This window comes from Diadema antillarum, unplaced genomic scaffold, assembly GCF_040938485.1.
Source record: "Diadema antillarum isolate AM-2024a unplaced genomic scaffold, OU_Dant_1.0 seq00000532_RagTag, whole genome shotgun sequence".
NCBI lineage: Eukaryota > Metazoa > Echinodermata > Echinoidea > Diadematoida > Diadematidae > Diadema > Diadema antillarum.
In genome coordinates, this window is record NW_027271483.1 from 427,830 (window position 1) to 450,094 (window position 22,265).

The window sequence follows — 22,265 nt, forward strand, 5'->3', positions numbered from 1 at the left end:
ACCAACGAATGACTTTACAAAGGCCGAGGATGTAGTGATAAAATCCGTACACCTGTCATGTGCCATGTATTGTTGCTTGTGTTGTTTTTAACTAACATGACTAACTAGACGAGCCGTGTGCTCATTGGTGCGTAGCGACAACGAGCGCCTCATGTTTTTGTTGTTGTTTTTTGTTTTTGTATTAAGTTATTATACTAGTAATCGGTCGCTCGTGCGCGGATTCAACCGAGTGCTAGTGCAAAAGAAATGCTAGCAGAAACAACTCGGTGACAAGGATGGCACGACGCAACGTACGCGAGGGGCGCGGCGGAGCGCGGATTGTAGTTTTAGTTGTGCAGTGCGATCTGCGCGGCGCTCTATCATCTTCGGTTGTGATGATATGTGGATGTGTGTGTCGCGTGGTTATTATGAGAACAGTCTGGAAATGGCGAAAAGAGGGCACAAGCGTTCAAATTCGGAGATGAGCGATCACTTTCGCTACATCAACGAGCAAGAAGTGGAAGATATAACTCTGGAGTTTTTTCTACAAACCCCATACATTGACGCTGCTTCTGGTTGCTGTGATCGGGACGTTTTATTTCGCGTTTACTGGGTAAGTATGACATCGCATCGACCCCTCGTTTCGTTTCACACGTGTATCTTTCGGGTAGTAGGTGTGGCCGATGTCTGCGGCTCGGTAAAGACTTGTACGCCTGAACTGACCCGTGAGCAGATGGCCGTACCGGTGGTGTGCTGAGCTAACCGGTGTCTTGCCCCATGCTACATTGAAGTATCAAAGCTGTGCTGTGTCGTTGTAAACTCGTAGTCGTAGAGCCAGCAACGAAACCAGATGAGTTTGCATGCATGGGACGTAAAGCTGACTGTGTGATGATAGCCACAAGCGTAGATTAGATTTCTAAGTGGAAATTTAAACAGTTCAGTCAGGGAAACCCGCTCATGAGGACCGCCCCCGCGTACGTACGAGGATGGTCCCTCCTCATGAGGACCTCCCCCCGCCTCATGAGGCCCCCCGGGGAACGTCTCATGAGGCCCCCCATTCACTTCTTATTCATCTCACATCTGACGTACAAATTGTCGCAACTTTGCACGGTGATTTTTTGTTACACACACATGTCCACTATCCATGATGACAAGAAGAAAAAATCCTGTCTGTTTTTTTTTTTCAAAAATCGAGTTTTAATCAACCAATGCAGAGCGCCCATCAAAACACGGGCGCCAGCGCGTTCGCACAATGCAAGAATGCCGCACCTAGCGGCCTGATCCGACTAAATATTTTCGATGCTTTTTTCTGCTGCTCTCACCTCTCCGCGCACGAATCAGCCTCGTGAAGCTGAAGTCTGACATCTTTTTACACAAATTCGTAACGAGAAAAATTAAATCAGTACTAACCTGATCTTGTCCATATATTCCAAATTACTATTCCACACTGATAGAGTAGGTGGGTAGATGACATACTCCAGTTTGTTAGCAAAATAATCACTTTGTAGGTATGACGAGTTCACTTTCTTCGTCAATTCCGCCCACGATTCCGCCGTTTGGGCGCTTTTTCTGGAATCATCCCGCGACGCGACGTACGTCGCATCACATCACGCATCCAGCACATACCAGACTGGTATGTGCTGGATGCGTGATGTGATGCGACGTGTCGCGGGATGATTCCAGAGAAAGCGCCCAAACGGTAAGCGGGCGGCGGAATCGTGGGCGGAATTGACGAAGAAAGTGAACTCGTCATACCTACAAAGTGATTATTTTGCTAACAAACTGGAGTACATTGTATGTCATCTACCCACCTACTCTATCAGTGTGGAATAGTAATTTGGAATATATGGACAAGATCAGGTTAGTACTGATTTAATTTTTCTCGTTACGAATTTGTGTAAAAAGATGTCAGACTTCAGCTTCACGAGGCTGATTCGTGCGCGGAGAGGTGAGAGCCGCAGAAAAAAGCATCGAAAATATTTAGTTGGATCAGGCCGCTAGGTGCGGCAGTCTTGCATTGTGCGAACGCGCTGGCGCCCGTGTTTTGATGGGCGCTCTGCATCGGTTGATTAAAACTCGATTTTTGAAAAAAAAAACAGACAGGATTTTTTCTTCTTTTCATCATGGATAGTGGACATGAGTGTGTAACAAAAAATCACCGTGCAAAGTTGCGACAATTTGTACGTCAGATGTGAGATGAATAAGAAGTGAATGGGGGGCCTCATGAGACGTTCCCCGGGGGGCCTCATGAGGCGGGGGGAGGTCCTCATGAGGAGGGACCATCCTCGTACGCGGGGGCGGTCCTCATGAGCGGGTTTCCCGGCCTGAGTTGGAGCCTGCCTGCCTGGCTGGGTTGCAATTGATGCAAGACTTGTTTCAGAAAGTGGGCGTTAGTGTGCGTGACCATCTTTTGTGTGCATTTTATGTCCCGGGGACTCCACCGAGCAGATGGCCATGCAGTCACACTATCACAGACCGACAGTTGATTTTGTGAAAATGAAGGCCGTTGGCTTGGGCATTGCCCAATGGAAATAATTAGGGGTTCGTGAACCTACATTATGTATACACAAGTGCAGATGTGGATGGCATGCATTAGCCATTATGCTGTTTGCTTTCTAGGTAGGGCCGGCGGAGCATTTTGAAAAGTGTGTGTGTGTGTGGGGGGGGGGGGGGCACTTCCTCCTTCCGGGTTTCATGAGCTAACAAGCAAAAAAAAAAAAAAAAAGAAGAAAAGAAAATGAAAAGGTCTTCAGCTCATCTCTTCCCTTCCACTTCCGGGTTTCTTCAGCTGACAGGCAATTAAAGAAAAAAAGGGTCTTCAGCGCAAAAACAATACCTTACTGCGCTCACACTCAAGATCTCTATCTATTTCTTTTTAATAGTGCCACTTACTGTACCTAACTGGTACGTACTTCCGGGTTAAAAAAAGTGAGGGGTCCAAAATGATGACACCTTATGTATTCCTTTGTATGGTCCACAAAAAGTGGGGGGGGGGGGGATTCTTCTCAAGCTGCAAATTGTCCTCACAATCAAAGATACGCTCGGTAGACATCTTTAGTCAGTCTGTCGTCATAAACTATACACATGTAGGTGCCTAGTGGTGGTGCGATATCTCTATCTATTTTAAACTCAGAGCATTGAGGATCACGGAACATAAAAAACCTGCACCAATTATGTCCAAGGTTCGACCTCCCATTCCAAAATTCGCCTGCGTGCAAAAGCATGACATTTTTTACATGTGTCTGGCAGTCAAATTTTCGACAGCGTTTATGGTCAAATAATGGGTGGTTTGCTTTAATTTCTTCGTCTATTTATGGAAGAATGAATAGACAGAGTCAGATAGATTACAGATATAGGGAAAGGCTGATTGAGGGGAAAAGGTACAGTAACAAACAGGTGAAGACCAGGTAAAGTGATGATGGCGTATTAGTATCCTGATATTGATATTTTGTAACGGCCAACGCTGGAAGGCTAGGCCACTGCCAGGATGTGAACAATATGTACTGTACATTGTACCGTCTTCACACATTGGGCCGAATGCATAAAACAAGCAATTGCTTGTAAGCAATTGCTTCAAGCAAAAGCACAAGCTCGTCTAGCAAAAGGTGTAGCTCAAGCAATTGCTTTTACATATGCATATAATCTTTTGCTTGTGCACATACCTTTTGCTTGCATTCAGCAAGCAATTGCTTAGGGTTCGAACAATAGCGTCACGCCTGTGCGAACACAAGAACAAAGGCGAGTGTGGCAGCATGCATTTGAAAGGGCATGTGTGTGCGGAAACATTTCCTGACATAGCAGAAGAGCTATGAAATGACACTCATAAATGCACACACAGACGCACACACATACAACTATACACACACTCGTATTACTGGCTGATTCCCACCACTGCTTACAATAGTCCGCATCTGCCAGATCGCACGTGGAGAGACGTCTCCTTGCTCTCCACCGAAGTGAGACATCCCACCTGTTTTTCATCAAATTTTGCGTGCTAACCACTGGACATTCCCGTTGTTGAAATGAAAAATTTCTTACTCTACTTAAGAGTAATTTCTTGTAGATTTATACCACTCCTTCACAATTGTTGTCTTTCTTCCATGAATATGAAAATGATACTTAAAAGGGAACGTCCCAGATAAGCAAAAGCTCAAGCTCATTTTACAGAGCTTGGAAAATCGTAAGCAATTGCTAGCAAGAACTAGCAAAAGGTATGTTTTAATACATACGTTTTTAAGCAAATGCTTGGTCTCTAAGCAATTGCTTGCGGACAGCAAGCAATTGCTTGTACTTGCTAGCAAGAGCTTCTGCTCGCAAGCAATTGCTTGTTTTTATGCATACGGATTCGAGTAAAAGGCTAGCACAAGCAATTGCTAGCATTTATGCATCCGGCCCAATATGTGTAATGAACAGGAACTTTTCAGCATTAATCCCAATTTTGTATTCTGATCTTCTGCCAATAGTTTTAAATCAGAGAGTTGAAATGATCACTTCCTATCATCATGTGTCATCCACCTGTTCAGAAAACTGTAAGTGTGACCCCAATGTATATAACAAGATGAAAATATGACATGTTTATGGATTATTCAAGAGACTGAGTGAAGTGAACTGACACTGAAAACAAGAACCCGTGGTGGGCACTGCACACATTCTTGCACTGGTAGTTTGAGGCAAACTTTGACAAAATCAGCATTCTGCTACAAAATGCATATTCTACATGTGTGTGACTGGCCAGAGTAACTGAGAAAATGGAGGGGGGAGGCACTTTGAACAAGAGTCATGAATGGAAATCTTTACCAAATTCAATATTCCTGTGCTATGTTGGTAGATCCAGTGAAAGCACCGAGCATAATGTATATCGTGGGATCTGCTGTGCTGTCTTTTACTTCTTGATCATCAGTATCTTGGCATTCCCAAATGGTGAGTTTAATATTTTTTTTTTCACTTTTTATTTTGTTGCTGTAATGTTGTATCATCAATGTTTTGCTTTGCTTTGGTGTTTGTGTCTTTATTGTACGGTATTTCACCTGTCGGTAAAATCTCTAGTGCTGAAGTTTTGCAATTTAAATGGGTCAAGAAGAAACTTGGTTGCCTAGATATCTGTGATGTGATATGATGAGATACATCAATTGGTATTTTCTTCTTCTTACCAATAAAGAAGGAAATCTTAGCTGATAACAGTAGTGAGCAACTCTCAGAAAGTTATCTGCATTGCCAAAATATTATATATAGCAAGAGAGAAGTGATGATTTGTGCATTTGATGTTCATTGTGTTTGAAATAATTGTTAATTTTGTCCCTTTGATCACTTTCTCTTTCCACTCAGGACCTTTCACACGACCTCATCCTGCCATCTGGAGAGTTGTATTTGGTAAGATTATCGGTCTAAATTTAAATACATTGTATATTTCTGTGATTTTATATCAAACACTCTGAGCCTTGAAGGAAGAGCATTCTAAACTTCAATTGTATTACTGTAAAAGTGGATATTTTTGCGGGACTAATTTTTTGCGCTCGGCCTGGTAAGAAGAGTTTCGCTTGATTTTAATTCAGTGGAATCAAGACAGTAAGTACTGGAACTTGTGGCATGCAAAAATATTCACATGCTTTTAATTTCGCGCTAGTTTCTGGTTGCGCGAAATGGGCGAAAATTTCGACACTGCGAAAATTTACAGTATATTGTATTGAACATACATGTATTGCATGATATTGTATTGTATTGAAACGGAAGAGTTGTGCTTGAAATAAGCAAAAGAATTTAAAGAAAAGAAAGAAAATAAAGAAAGAATTTTGTAGAATTAGTTCTCCCTGTGTCTTCTCTGCCATATCAGATTTCCCTTGTCACCCAGCTGTAGTTTACTGGGAATCAAACAGAAAAGGAATACTTGCAAAGACCATCAAATAAAAACATGAGGTAAAAATTCCTCCTTTTTTATTCCCTTTCATTTTGACAGCATGCAGCTCTCTTTGTCTTACTCTCTCTCTCTGTCTCACGCTACAACTGACTGTGGTGATTAGAGATCAAATGTTGAATGTGTGCTGAGATGATGGACTGTTCACAGTTTGTTGACTTGTAGTAACTTTACATTTTGTGTTGTTTTGTTTTTTCCCCCCTCCCATTCATCCAGGCGTCAGTGTCCTGTACCTCCTGGTCCTCATCTTCTTCCTCTTCCAGACCTACGAGGACGTCAGGCGCATCCTCATCTGGCTCTACCCAGACCTCCAGGAGTATTACCTCCATGAGAAGGTGAGCACGGCATGGACAGGACAATGACACCACATTTGCTCCTGTGACAGTTGCTCCAGTCTTATTTTCTCCAAGGACTTAAAAGTTAAGCCCCAGTCACATAGACATGCCAGATCACTCAGGATCTGATCTGGGTGATCCGGGGAGAGATCCGTGTTGACACCTTGAGCATCCTTGGACATAGGTTAACACAGCAACTTTTGGAGGTCAAAAACATCCGGCGTCATCCAGAGACTGCCATGTTGGCAGTGCAATCTAGGATGGTCCGTGTGGCTGCCGTGTAGCCTGCCGTGTTGATCCGGGTAGATGCCATGTTTGTCCTTGTAGACACCACGCTCTTCCGGCCTTATCAGTGTAGCTGCCGTGTTGATACCGTGTGTACAGTCATATCAACGCCGTCAATGCTCCACTGAGGTCGAAACTATCCCTGATCTCCCCGGGTCATCATGTAGATCCTTGGGGATCCGTGTTTATATGTGACTGGGGCCTTAGGGTTAGGGTTGTGATAGGGTTTTAGGTTTAGTTTGATGTGAAGATTAGGTTTAGGGCTAGGGTTATATTTGTGGGTAGAATTTATGTTTGGCTCTGCATGCAGATATTTCATTGGGAGCAATTGTCACAGCTAAGCAAATGTCTTGGAACCTGGTGTACCAGACCTGTTAATCTCCCTGATTAGCTGCAAGAAGCTCCCTGAATATCTTTTGTTTCATTGTTTCATTTTTCATCTGAGAAGATGACTATAGCCCATATTCAGCTATATACACTAAGATGGTCTTCCATGGGGTCCAGTTGGATGTGAGGAGGGACCACTTTACCGGGTTAAACACCCTGCTCTTTGCGATGAATAGATGAAGCGGGATCTTTTATGTGCACGAGTTGTGACTCTCTCACACACGGGACCTCCGTTTTATGTCCTATCTGAGGAGTGTCTTGCATGTTACTACAGGGGATGGTATGATTACACGCAACATTGCTCTGTGAGACGTGGGGAATCGAACCCAGGTCCATTGGATATGGGGGCAGACGCGCTACAGACTGAGCTAGCTCACTGCCCTGACGCCACTGCCATATCTTGCACTGACAAGAGAATGCATGTATACTGTATACTGTATACGCCAAATATTTCCTGAGGTTATTGTTTTTGCGAATTTTGCGAGTTGGGTGCTATTTGCGAATTTAGAAACATGCAAAAATATTAATTCTCATCCTGACATGAATGTGACATGCAAGCATGCATTTCTTCGTTCGGTACTGTACGTGTACTCCTCAATTGCGAATTTTACCACTCGCGAAATTGTCAGGAAGTCCCGATTCGCAAAAATTTAGACTCGCTGAATAACGGCGTATACAGTACCTTGAAGTGTGAATGCGTACACATAATATCCAGCCCTGCGATATTGGGCCGAATGCTTCAGACCTTGCATAAGGCTCTTGGCTAACTCCCGGTTTCTGTATGTGTGTGTATGTATGCACTGTACTGTTTGTCTTCTTAAAGGGTATAGCCAAAAACAGTGAATACCATGTTACAAATTGCATGTCTTTGTGTAACAATTTAAGTGTCACTGTAGATCTTTGTTTGTGCAAGTTGCAGTCATGCTTTTGCCTCTAGGCCATTCAAAACTTCAGTGCTGTGGTGCATTTTTTTTCTTGATATCATAAGCTGTCCTTAAGTGGCCATACACTTTATAAACTCTATGCCAGTGCATAAATGCAGGTAGTGTACAATTGTACCAATATTGCCATTTTAGAAGAAAGAGTTTACAATATATCGCTTGACTTCTACACAGGAGCTAAAGGTATTATTTACCATTTGCAGATAAAACAAAAACCCAGTTTTACTTGTAGTGCTTCAAAATAGTTAAAAGATGAGAGTTAGGGATTGCAAAAAACCAATGTAAGTAAATGTTGATCAGTATTATCAGTGTTAAGTATTATTAAATATGAAAAATCTGAACAGTACTTACACTGTACTGTTGTAATAAATTGTTTTTAGAACAAATGTGGTTTGTTGAGAGAAAACAAAAAGTGATATCTTTTCCTTCTCTACAGGAGTACGCGGTGAACTGCTCGGACGTCACGTTCGAGCGCATCTGGGGCTCCTTCGACTGGTACTCCCTGTGCCATTTTGGCGGATGGATGCTCAAGGCGCTCCTGATTCGCAGCCCCATCCTCTGCTGGATCATCAGCATCACCTGGGAGATCACAGAGGTATGTGGGGCTGGGAGGGGTGAAAGGCCATTTGCTGCAGGGTCAGAGGTCAATTTATGGTGAGGGGAATACTGTGTACAAGCCAAAGAATGGACATGAGCCTAGATATCAAAAGTTTGCCCATTTTTGAGTGGAGGAAACAAACAATGGAAAAAAAAAGAAACAGTGCAATATGTGAATACTTCTATGAAATTGTTTCCATCTTGAAGGAAATATGAGGTCTTTCTGAAACATTCTTTCACTGTTTGATAAGAAAACCCCGTCCCAAGAATGCTCAAGGAAGTACATGAAACCTGAGCCCCATTTTTGTGCCTCCTCCCTGAATGAAGGGTGCCATCAGCATTACTGTAAACGTCAATATTTTCGCACGATTAATTTTTCGCGCTGAGCGGCTCGAAAACATATTCGCGGGTTCTTAAATTCGTGCTCCGCAGCGGGTTAATGATTTACTCAGTCTCTGTTTTCATTCAGCGATGCCAGCGTACGATAAGTGACGTAGCGAGCGGCGCGAGTGCGAGTACAAGCGCTCAACTACGTAGTACATACATGTGTATTTTACTCGATACAATCTACTGTAGTACTAGTACTGTAGTCGCGGGGATGTAGCACACCAATCGGCCATGGGCTCGGTGCGTGCAGTGCATGTGATGATACTGCTATATGCGTAAACATGTCTGTACTACGTAGCAGTATCATCGACGAAGTGCACACAATTCAGGCCGTTCAAAATGTGCATAGAAAATTGCGAAGATATATTCGCACGTTTTTGAATTCGCGCTAGCCGAACGTAGCGCGAAATCTGCGAAAATTAATGTACCGCGAAAATTTCCACGTTTACAGTATTGCATTTGTGAATTTAATACCGCATAGGCCTTACCTTGATTTCTTTAGAATTGTGTGTTATTACTTTCATGATACTCCTATTGGTTGACAGAAACACTTGTAACTCCTGCCCGTTATGATGCTATGTTGTAAAGGACCTATTTAAACCAAACATGAATATGTTAGGCTGAGGGTTCATTACTTTCAAACTGTTGTCCACTGGGTGTACATGGATGTTGACTTACCTTGACTTATGCCTTTGGCTCCTACAAAGGGTTGAGTGGTGGCATCCGCTTCTTGATGTCCTGCCATTCTTGGCGGTTGCTGGCTAGATGGCTGGCTTCTACTAGTCAGCATATTCGTTTGCTCCTTCAGCCTGTTTTTACACAGTCTGTCCATCTCTTGGGTGGTCTTCCTAGTGGATATTAATCGTTGATAAATTCCACGTCTTGTTTCTCTTCTCTCCTTAGCTCTTCTTCATCCACCTCCAGGCCAACTTTGCCGAGTGCTGGTGGGACTCCATCGTCCTCGACGTCCTCGTCTGCAACGGTCTCGGCATCTGGCTGGGGATGAAACTCTGCAAGCGGCTGGAGATGACCGAGTTTCAGTGGGAGAGCATCAGGTGAGTGCTGTCATTTTGCTGTGCAATATTTGCGACACCTAGAAGAGCTGTCAACGAGTATGTTTGTGTGATATTATCTCATTATATATATATTCCCATATCTTCGTCAAAATGTGTATGATATTTGCCTTCAGAATACTTTAAAAATGGAAATTTTCAAAGTGTGGAAATTTTTTGCACATTTTACGGAACCAGAAACTAGCATGAAAATAGAAGCATGAAAATAACTCTTCTTGCTATACTTACCACTATGTAATGTCTTGATTCCACGGAATGGGAAAAATGTGAAATTCATCTGAATACTCAGCTGAGCATTAAAAATTACTCGTGCGAACATATGTGATGTTACAATATTGTTTCCACTGTTCATCGCAGTGTAATTATATGCAAAGCTTGGTACAAATGTATCCCTGAAGTAGTGTTAAAAAAAGGTCATACACTGTAATTATATGATGATTATGTTTTGTATGTTTGATATATGTTTTGCATGTTTTGGTATAAGTATGATACATATAAGGCGCTTGGAAACTGTATATTAAGCATGGTATAAATGTTTATTATTATTATTATTATTTTATTATTATTATTATTATTATTATTGTTATTATTATTATTATTATTATTTTTATTATAATGACTAGTGCTATGAAAATTGTTGTATTTCCTTGCAGATGAATGGGTATGGTTTCACTTGTGCTATAGGATTCAGTAAAAGATAGCATACCTGCAGCCTATACCATTGGATGTGATAAATCTTAACCCTTTCTGTGCCAGGCACATTGGACAGTATGTATGATTTTATAGGGTTTTCTGTGCCATTTGGCACTGAAAGTACTCAAAAGGTTAAGGAGACTGCTCAGGTTTGTGTGACACAATATTTCATATTACCTTGTCTTTCTCTTCTTGAAGCTTCGGTGATGTAATTACTATCTCAAAATCTTAAGCCATTTCATATGTTTTTCCAGTATGCAGGGTTCGAAATTGGCGATGGTCCGCTGGCCATTGGCCACCCAAAATCACGTCGGACTAGCTAAAAATCATAAAATTCTGAAGTTGCTAGTCCGTCTGGCTAGCCAAAATATTGCTTCAGTGTCAAAATTGATTCTAAGTAGTCCGTCTGGCTAATTAAAAAAAAAAGTTAAGTGCGACCCCTGGTATGCCTGTTAATTTTGACTATCTGATAACACAGATTAACTAGATTCATATTTAGGATAGGAGCTTTTGGCCAGTCTCTGCCTGGTTCAGCATGGCTGACGGCTTCTATAAATAGAAAAGCACTCGGAGAGCACAGACCTCCGCCAAGCCAGCAACTCATTTCCCAAAATAGAAGCCTTTCGTTTATGTCATTGCACGGCGCCTTGTCCGAGCAGAGCACACATTTGTTTTTTTTGTTTTTTTTTAGCGCGCGTATGTAAACCTCCAGTATACGCAGTTTGAATCCCAAGTTCATTGACCATATATGCCATAAGATGAAAAATCCTTCAAAAATCCTTCAAAAATCCATAAAAATTCCCGGATCACTACCAAAATTGAATGAGGTGCTCCTTGTGTCAATATCAACTTCTTATGCAAGTTTTATTTAATCTGTGCACATCTTTTTGAGTTATTTTGCAAACAGACAAACCAACGCAGATGATCACTTAACCTCCTCCTTCCTTGAGGGAGGTAACATCTGAAGTATTGTGTTTCTAGGCATAGTCAATCTTTCATCTGCAGTGCCGTAGCATGGACTTGGCTTTACACATTTGTTCAAAATCTGTGTTGAACTTCATGATTACAGGTACACATCATGTACTGCAATGTGTGTATACATGTTTGTAGGCATAGGCTGATGACTCTAAACATGCTGCTCATAGCATGGCAACAAAACAGAATAGAAGAAAGATCAACAAGAAAAATGAAAAGAAAAGAAAGGTAAACACCAAGGGAATGTTCATTGTTCATTTCCTTCTTTTACATTCCAGAGACATTCCATCTACCTCAGGGAAGATCAAGCGAGCAGTTCTCCAGTTCACTCCAGCAAGGTAAGCCAACAAAAGATTCCTGTTAATTTCCTGTTGCCATTGTAAGAAGTACTACCTGCATAATGAAAGCATTATCACCATAGTGTATGTACATTGTACAAGTAATAGAGGGGAGGTTGAATTTCCTGTGTTAACTCTTGTCATCCCATACTATTCTAGTATTACCCCCCCCCCCCCCAAAAAAAAAAAAAAAAAAAAAGATTTTATGCTACTTGTGCTACACTGAATTTGTTTGTACAATGTGCCACACAATTCTTGCTGCTTGGCAAATGATCATGCAATACTGGGGAATGTGCTAATTGAAGATTGGCCTCTTTCCTGATGGCATATTGTAAGAAGGTCATACATGTGTGTGGTTTTAATACTCCACCTGTGAGTTCGTACATGTATGAGCATTGTCTTTTTCCCCATTATAAGAGAAATTCAAGCCTAGAGCCCTTCACCCCATTCTTTCAGTGGATCTGTCCAGTAAAAATAATCCATATGTCCATACTTCCATTTAGCATTGCTTGACTTAATACTATCTGAGCTGTAGTCTGATGTTCAAATGGTTGAGAAAATGGGCTGTAACATTCAAAAGTCACAATCAAGATATCCTTGACCAAATTTGCCATTCTGATAAATGTTTTACTGGGTGATTTATTCTAAAACGACTAAGAAAATGTGATTACCGGCAGTGTAAATCTGGTCAATAACAGATCGTTAGTATCTTGAAGCAATTTTGAACGAACTTTCATTTTCAGTGACATTTATTTCCACATGTTTATTCTAGCACAATATCTATCAGAATATTTTTGGGATTATATAGCTCAGATTTTTTGAATTTGAAGCATTGCTCAACACTACCTTGAAACTGCTGTTATGTAATGACTGATGCAAGACCCTCTATGAAGTGGCTATTGATCGTCAAGTTATGAGCTCCTTTGTCTTTGTATCTCAATTTGTAGCTGGACCAGCGTTCGTTGGCTGGAGCCTACCTCGTCACTGAAACGGGTTATAGCTGTCTACATCATGGTGCTTGTGGTTCAGGTACGGTGCAGGTTGACCTTTTTCCACCCAGATGCCTTAAAGGGATGGTATACAGGGGCGGATCCAGGAATTCCGTTTACAAAATTAAAGGGGGGCGCACGCACCCCTCCCCCATTTTTTTTCTTTGTGTTTCTTTTGTTTCAACAAAAAATAAAGGGGGGGGGGGCGTGCGCCGGTTGCGGTCCTCCCTGGATCCACCCCTGGGTATAGTCTTTGGTCGAGATGGGGCTTCAGGCTTCTGACTGTTGTGTGAGAAATGAGAAACCTTATGAAATATGAAAGAGCATACAATTCTAAGAGGAATTCAAAGTTTATTAAAGTGATGAAAAGTGGTTTTGATATGGCTGAAATATCCAAAAATGAAGAGGTCCTTGTAAAAATTGGGACTCATTGTTTAATAGGACCACTTTGTTTTACTTTGTTTTTGGATATCTCAGCCATTTCAAAACAGATTTTCATCAATTAAACTTTTGATTACTCTTAAGATTGTATATTCTTTCATATTTCATTTCATAAGTGCTTTCTAATTATCTCCCGAAAAGTTGAAATCTGATTCTTCATCTCAATCAAAACTCATCCCTTTAAAGGGAAATATCCCTCTATCTCAACGTGACTGAATGAAATTGAATGGAGTAAATTGAGCAGAGAGAACAGTAGGAAGTTAAAGGGAGATGTCACTCCGTCCTCCTGCTGACTGAAGTGAATATAGAGTAAAATCGAGGAGATTTAACAGTAGGAAGTCCCACTGAAAGCGGACCTAGAACACAAGAATCTTGGAATGTTAAGGAGCAAACAAATTTTTATGATGAGATGACATTGACTGCTACCTCATGTACCAATAAGATTTGAGAAATGACATCACGTCCTCAAAGCTCTCCCACCAGTTTGTGTATGCTCATTCAAAAATGAGATGTTTCTGGTTGAAAATTGATAAAACATGCTCTGTTGAGTGTTACTTTTTAATATTCATTATGCTAATCAGTACTTCTTACAATTATATATGACAAAGTTATAATGAAATTCTCTATTCAGTGGATACTTTTGCAAGAGGCCAATGGGTGATTTTAAAAGGCAGTGACATTATCCTGTCACCTAATCTGTAAAGGTTATTGTGAGCAATGTCCCTCTTTTGAAATTAAGGGATTAATTCTGTCTGTTACAAAAACATTTTTTGTTACAAAAGATTTTTCGGCTTTAATTCTGTTTAATGTGCACCTCTGTATTTTCATCCTTTCCCTTTTCTCTCTGGGTTTGTTTTCATTCACAGCTGTGTGAGTTAAACACGTTCTTCCTGAAGCAGATTTACGTGTTTCCAGCAGACCACATGATCGGCATTATTAGGATCACTATCATTTGTGCAATTACAGCTCCCACTATTAGGTAAGGGATTTGTTTAAAGTGGACTGGATCCCCTGTTGAAATTAGGGGCATATAATGACAGAAAGCTGAACTGAGGAAAAAAGGGAAAAGGTCAGCTTTTCCATATTGTTTATGAAATTCATCAGTGCCTATTCTGTTGTGTTTTGTTTTTTATGAGTACAAATGTACATTCTTTTCTCGTGCTTTAAATGTTTCATTAATTTGCTTCTTGCTCTCTTTATATATTTGGAAAGGGGAATTTCTGGAGTGTGTTCAGATTATCATTAAAAGTATATGACAGCATGCTTGTAGCAAAGAATCTTGGGCTTGTAACATTCAAAAGTGTGCCAAGAATGTATTAAATATCAAATGTATAGTATCTCTGTTTTTGCCTAATACCATAGTGATCATAACAGTGACAGTGATGGTACAGTACTGATATCTGAACTGCATCAACTCCACCTTATTAAGATGTTCAAGGTTCTACAGAAAATTATCAACACATAGCTAAAAAAAACAACAGAGAGGGCATGAACTATGCAAAAGCAGCTTAAGCAAGTTTATCTTGAGGCAGAGCCAGAAAGGTTAATATCCCTGTGACATTTATTACGCATTTCATTTTTCTCTTCTTGTGACAAATTTCAGCATTCTAACCACACATTTGTTTTTCTCCCTATCATTTTTTTTTCTACAGGCAATACTACACATACATCACTGACCCACACTGCAAGAGAGTTGGCACACAGACGTGGGTTTTCCTGTAAGTAAACTAGCATTACTTTAGTGATAAATCCTCATTATGTTCAAGTGTTGATGATTGTATATGTCATGTCATGATCGATTGTATATATTATGTCAAGCGCATGGAGAAGTTTGTGAATCATTATGCGCTTTATAATTCTTATCATTTTGCTGATCCAAAACCATTGTTTTCCCCAGAGTCTTGTGTTCTAGTCTATGTATGCTTCTAGACTGATTCCCTCGCAAGATAACTTCGCTCAAATGACTTGATATGCACGTCACCTGCACAAGGTTGATTTTGAAGATAAGGATTGACATTGAATTGAATGCATTTGTTTTACATATTGCCGCTAAGGAACAATGCCTGTGGTCTCATCCATGGAACCACAACAGCTCTTTATGATGATGAGGATGAGGATGATAGTATTGATAGTGATGATAATGATAATGATGGAGATGATGATTGTGATGATAAAAGTGATGATGATAAAGATGATAATGATACATTCTAGCAATGATGAAGATGGTGATTGTGATGATGATGATGATGATGAAGATGATGGTGATGCATTGTAGTGATTAACTGATTAAATTATTGTGATGAAGATTGTGATGATGATGAAGATGATGATAGTGATGGTTATAGTGATGATGTTGAAGATGATGATAGTGATGATAGTGATGATGATGATGGAGATGATGATGCTAGTGATGACAATAGTGATGATAATGATGATGATGATGGTACTCCAGGATTGGAAGATGATACTGGTATTAAGGCAGGACATAACAGATTATATAACCATTTGGTTGAAGATTTCATGCCACTTTATCAGTACATCGCCCGTTTGTATTACCTGATCAAGAGTGATTTTTAGTTGCCCCATGGCAAGCAGGCCATATGGGTTTGTAGCACCCTGTGAGGGTATGAAAGTGGTGCTGGTAGCGGTAGCACTGCCAGCAGAGGTGATAAACAGCATTTGCTTTGATCATAGCAACACATGTCAAAGGTTGATGAAATAACAAGGCATATTATATCCTGGGCATATTGTTGGGTCTCACTTTATTTAACTGTTTTTTATGGGTCACCAATTCCCTCCCCAGAGCAATCACGCTGATTGAACTGATGGCATGCATCAAACATGGCCAGGAGATGTTCCAGCAGACAATCTTCATCAACATCTTTCTCTGGCTGGCAGCTCAGGTAATCGCTACTCCAGCCAGTTAATTGGAAATACTCTAATTACGCTTTATTAACATGTAATTGCTAGGAGTAGTAGTAGTAGTGGTAGTGGTAGTGGTAGTGGTAGTGGTAGTGGTAGTAGTAGTGGTAGTGGTAGTAGAAGTGTTAGTGGTAGTGGTAGTGGTAGTAGAAGTGTTAGTGGTAGTGGTAGTGGTAGTAGAAGTGTTAGTGGTAGTGGTAGTGGTAGTAGTAGTGGTAGTGGTAGTAGAAGTGTTAGTGGTAGTGGTAGTGGTAGTGGTAGTGGTAGTAGAAGTGTTAGTGGTAGTGGTAGTGGTAGTAGAAGTGGTAGTGGTAGTGGTAGTGGTAGTAGAAGTGTTAGTAGTAGTGGTAGTGGTAGTAGAAGTGTTAGTGGTAGTGGTAGTGGTAGTAGAAGTGTTAGTGGTAGTGGTAGTGGTAGTAGAAGTGTTAGTGGTAGTGGTAGTGGTAGTAGAAGTGTTAGTGGTAGTGGTAGTGGTAGTAGTAGTGGTAGTGGTAGTAGAAGTGTTAGTGGTAGTGGTAGTAGAAGTGTTAGTGGTAGTGGTAGTGGTAGTAGAAGTGTTAGTGGTAGTGGTAGTAGAAGTGTTAGTGGTAGTGGTAGTGGTAGTAGAAGTGTTAGTAGTAGTGGTAGTGGTAGTAGAAGTGTTAGTGGTAGTGGTAGTGGTAGTAGAAGTGGTAGTGGTAGTGGTAGTGGTAGTAGAAGTGGTAGTGGTAGTGGTAGTGGTAGTAGAAGTGGTAGTGGTAGTGGTAGTAGAAGTGGTAGTGGTAGTGGTAGTGGTAGCGGTAGTAGTAGTAGTAATAGTACATAGTAGTTGTAAAGTTACAGTATGTGTGTCACAATCATAATTATCTGATTTTCAGTGTCATTGCTTTTATCATTGTAATTGTTATGGATGTTGTTATTTGATGCATAAATCCAAAATTCTCCTCATGATATGTGCAGATTGACATAAAAAGACTCAATGATAGCTCATGACTTGTTACAATAGAAATTTCTTATTTTTTTTCCTCTCATTTTTCATGACCGTTATGCCTCTATGCATCAGAACATTACATAAAATAACAAGTCCACTAACTCTTCATATACATGTACCTCCGTGTGAATTCCCTGTGTGCTACATTATTCTTAAGCTGCAACACAGGCATGCTTTAGAAAAACATTCTTTTTTTTCAAATCCATGTATTTTTTACAGATTTAATGTTTTTGTTATCCTGACCATGCAATGAGCAAAGTTGTAGAGAAAATTACAAGCTTGCTATGATGCAACATTTATGACAAATTTTTGATGATATTTCTTTCAGAATGATCACCACCTAAATTTTTGTACGGACACAAAACATTGACAAAAACTTAGAATTAACTTAAACAATCCAATAGGTATTCAACACCCCTTTGATATTCAATCATGATACTATACAAGCTATAAGTATGAGAGGAATGGAATCGTGAGTGAAGCTTTAACTGTACGGTGGCATTTTGTGATATATGGATATGGTCGAGCAAAATATGTGAAATTGGCACGCCATCTACTGAGTTGTGCGTGGGAACATGACACACAAAGAGTTTAAAGGACAAGTTCACCGTCATGGACATGTGAGTTGAGTGAATGCAGCAATATTAGCAGAACACATCAGTGAGAGTTTGAGCAAAATCGGACAATCCGTTAAAAAGTTATGAATTTTTTATGTTTGTGCTCATTCACGGCTGGATGAAAAGACTACTTTAGCTTGTGATGTCACATGAGTACAACGATATAAAGAAAGAATAAAGAAAATTCAACATATTTCCATTTTTCTCGCATAACAAAAGAACACTCAACTTCTCTCTTTCAGAAGGCAGGGGAAATAATATTTCCCTTAACCCTAACTAGGCCGGGCTAGGTAGATGATAGAGGCCGGGGGGGCCTCCCATGCCCCCCCCCCCCCAGATCTCGGCCGTCGACCGCGCGATCGCGACGAAAATTGGCACAAACATTCCCCATGATGTAATTTAAAGTACCATGAAGTTAATTTTTTCAAAATTATAATTTACACTAAATTATGCTAATTTATGCATAATGATTCATGAAATCATCCAATTTGGAATAAATCACTAAATGAAGCTCAAAACAGGCACATTTTTTATGTAAATATTCTTTTTAGTGTCCTTAGCAAATGTAAGAGAAAAAAATTGTGCAATCAGAAAAAATTTCCTAAGTATTTTGTTGTTTTTTTAATTTCTTATGTATTTCCTTGTTTTTTCGACTTTATGTTTTTCATTTTTTTTCGATGAAATTTGTCCGCGACATTGTTCCGAACAAGAAAATATGTTGTTAATTGATTTTAATCAATAAAACCCCAAAATAATCATGCTTGTATGAAATTTGCTTGTAAACACAGTTTGCATTGAAATTGTACATGAATTCACATTTTTGAGCAATTTTTGGTCTGACATGCACGTGCATATTTATGCGCAACTTTGAAACCACGTGCCCGGGCATCGCAAATTTGGTGTCAAAAGATGCGGAAAACTCGAAAGAAAAAAGTCATGAAATGTCGCGGCGATAGCTTTTCGCGATAGCGATACATCGCGCGAAACGTCAAGAGGGGGGGCCTCGGAGGCCCCCCCCCGGCCTAGTTAGGGTTAACATACGCCAGTAGCAAGTCGAAGAAATGTGCACTTTATTCAAAAAGTAAAGTTTTGTGAAATTCTCTTTTTATTTTCGTTATATAGTTGTACGCATGTGACATCATACACTATATAGTAGTCTTCTCTTCGAGCAGTGACTGCGCAGATACTTAAAATATTCGTAACTTTTGAACCGATTGTCCACTTTTCCTCAAACTTTCACTGATGTGTTCTACTAATATTGCTGCATTCTCTTAATCCTTATGTATATGAAGGTGGACTTGTCCTTTAAAAATAAAAAAGAATTTTCCCCCATATAGTCTGAATGAACACGTTGAATATGATGTGCATATTATGTCCTCAGTGGCGATGAAAATAATGTTTATTCCTTTCCTCCCATTTTCGTCTTTTTCTTTCTACAGTTGATCTTTGTCCTTATATGCTTCTACGCATTTTGGTGGTACTACCAGAAACACAAGCCCATGCTGGTATGTGCCTCTTGTATATTTTGTGTGTATTTTTTTTAATCAAAAGTATACTTTGCAGTGCCAGTTCCAGCACAAATCTCAAATGTTGTTTGTACAAATATAATGTTCTGTATCCTTTATACCAGTACCAATTATGAGAGATTGTGATCAGGTGCAGTGATTAAGGTATATTTTAACAAGTATCTTCACCTTTTACAAACTTGTTTATACTATGCACCACCTTGTGAGTTGCTAAATATGCCCCACTCCAATCATTTCTGTCTCCCTTCATATTGATTGATTCCCATGAAGTTATGAATATTCAAGATTGAAAAATGACAATGATGTTATGAATATTCATACTGTAAAACATGATATATTCGCGGCATGAAATTTTCGCGAATTGGAGCTGACAGCCTTTTTCGCTGCATGAAATTTTCGCGAATTGCCACTGGCGTTCAATGCATGTAGTGTAGACAAAAACTTTCGCGTGCATTTTAATTTCGCGAATTTTGGCGCTCGCGAAATTCGCGAAATTAAAATGCACGCGAAAATTTCTCGTTTTACAGTATATGGAATGATGATCACAAAGTTAGGAATATTCATGATTTACAATAACTGGCATTTAGGATGTTGTAATAGTTGCATGATGATGTATGTAGATAGGTTAATAAATGTGAGATTACTAATGCTATGTGCTGATCAATGCCCAAATATCACTATTTTAGGCATACATTATATATTTCATTTCTTTTCTTCTTCTTTTTTTTGAAATTTTGTCTTGTATGCTCACCTCTAAATCAAGCAAATTTTTGATGGTAGTATTCAAATCTTACCTGTCTGCCCTTTCCCCCGTCATCTCTCTTTGTCTCTTAGAAATTATCATCTTGTCTTTTGAAGTATATTTCTAAATGTCACTGCATATCTTATATTAGAAAAAGATCATAGTTTTTGCTAAATTCGTTAAGGCAGCATGAACACACCAGAAAGCAGTTTACAAAATTTGCTAATTTAGGAGAGAAAGAATTGAATTTTTGTCTTCTAGAATATGTTGCCACTACAGTGTTACTACCAAAACAAATGGTCATGTAAAACAAAAGGCCTTATTCTGACAAAAATCTGGTTTTTCATTCTTTATGTCATGAAACATTAAAGGGTGTGTACAGTTCTGGTCGAGGTGAAGAATTAGCTTTTAATGTTTTGTGAGATATTCAGAAACCACTCTATGAGATGTCAAAGAGCATGCAGTTCTAAGGGGTATCAAAAGTTTATTCGATGAAAATCGGTTTTGAAATGGCTGAGATATCCACAAACAAGGTGAAACAAAGAGATACTAATAAAGTTGGGGCATGTCGCCTTTTATTATTAGCTCTTTTTTGGATATCTCAGCCATTTGAAAACCAATTTTCATCAAATAAAGGTTGAATCCTTCTTAAAATTACATGCTCTTTCATATTTCATAAAAGGCATTTCATTATCTCACTTAGGAATGTTCAAAACATGAATCCCTACCTCAACCAGTACTGTACAGTCCCTTTAATAGTAGTTGTAAAATTATGATATAACGATTAATGTTATAGCACCAGTCCACAGAAATATGGTTTCTAGGGCTCAGATGTGTTTTAATTGGCATCCTCAGAATTACCACATACTCTCATACATCTTTGTCAATTTATGCAATGCAATTTCACCTTACTCCAATCTTCGCTTCAGCCTCAGGAGAGACCGGTACCACTAGCTGTGCGTCGTCTCAGTCAGCAGTCCACATCTGCCCCGTCGACGCCCACCAAACAGATTAACGGGCTGCCCGACGAAAGTTCAACCAACAGCTCCCCACACCACTATGGCACGAGGCAGAGGAAGGCGCAGAATGTGGAAAGGATCAGTTTGTCGTGATAACATTTTGTAGAGATGGGGTGAAGGATAAGAGGGATGGAGCGGATTAGAAGGAGAGAGGGAATGTAGGAGGAGGAGGAGACAGAGAAGGAACAGAATGAGGATTAGGAGGAAGATATAAAGAAGGATGGAGGAGAGGAGAAGGGGATGGTGGGGTATTAAGAGGAGGAGGTCTGGATGAGGAGATGGGAAGAAAAAGAAGAAGGGGGTAGAGAGGAAGAAAGGGAAGGCGGAGGAGGAGAAAGAGGATGGAGAGGAGAAGGTTGAGTAGAAGGAGGAGGGGGAGGATATGAAGAAGGATGAGTGGGAGAAAAGGGGATGATGGTGGAGGACCAAGAGGTCAGGAAGAGAAAATGGAGGAGAAGAAGAAAAGGAGGAGGAGAAGGAGTGTGGGGGAGGAAGAAGAGGAGGGGGAAGATATAAAGATGGATGAAAGGGAAGAGGTGGAGGACATGGAGAAGAAGGAGGAGGAGGAGGAGAAAAAAAATGAGGAAGAGATGGAAAATATGAAGAATGATGGGGAGGAGGAGAAGGAGATGTTGGTGATTGAGGAGGATGAGCAGAAGGAGGGGAGGGGCAAGACTTGGAGGAGGAGGAGGAAGAGGAGGAGATTGAGGAAGATATGAAGAAGGAGGAGATTGTGGAGGAGGGAGGAGGAGGAGGGAATGGTGGTGGAGGATGACGAGGAGGTCTGGAGGAGGAGAAGGAGAACAAAGAAGAAAGAAAGGGAAGATAAGGATGCGGAGAAGAAGAAGAATGAGGAGGAGGAGGAAAAAGAGAGGGAGTAGAAGGATGGAGAGAAGAAGTACTAGAAAGAGAAGGAGGAGAAGGAGGAGAAGGAGAAGAAGGAGATGACTTGGGATTGAAGAGAATTGTAAATGCTTGCTCTAAGGCCAAGGACTAGCAGCAATATTCTCATTCTGGAAGAAGCCTCTCTTGGCCCCATCTGCCAGTCTCTTAGTGGTTCTATTGCTTCCATGGAGAGCTTTTGGAGATAGATGGACTTCATGACGACCAGATATGTACGATGAACTAGGAGGTCTGA

The 22,265-nt window shown here is 40.3% G+C and overlaps 1 protein-coding gene across 1 annotated transcript; it reads left to right on the forward strand.

Moving 5' to 3' along the window:
- Window positions 1-424: 424 nt before the first annotated feature.
- On the forward strand, window positions 425-21,400 carry LOC139734536 (phosphatidylserine synthase 1-like). Its single transcript, XM_071645312.1, is given in 14 exon segments — window positions 425-514; window positions 516-592; window positions 4,808-4,899; window positions 5,305-5,349; window positions 6,107-6,225; window positions 8,275-8,433; window positions 9,726-9,877; window positions 11,842-11,901; window positions 12,849-12,930; window positions 14,198-14,310; window positions 14,984-15,049; window positions 16,135-16,234; window positions 19,280-19,345; window positions 21,038-21,400. Coding segments are annotated over 14 exon segments (1,404 nt in total). The 3' UTR covers window positions 21,221-21,400.
- Window positions 21,401-22,265: the final 865 nt, after the last annotated feature.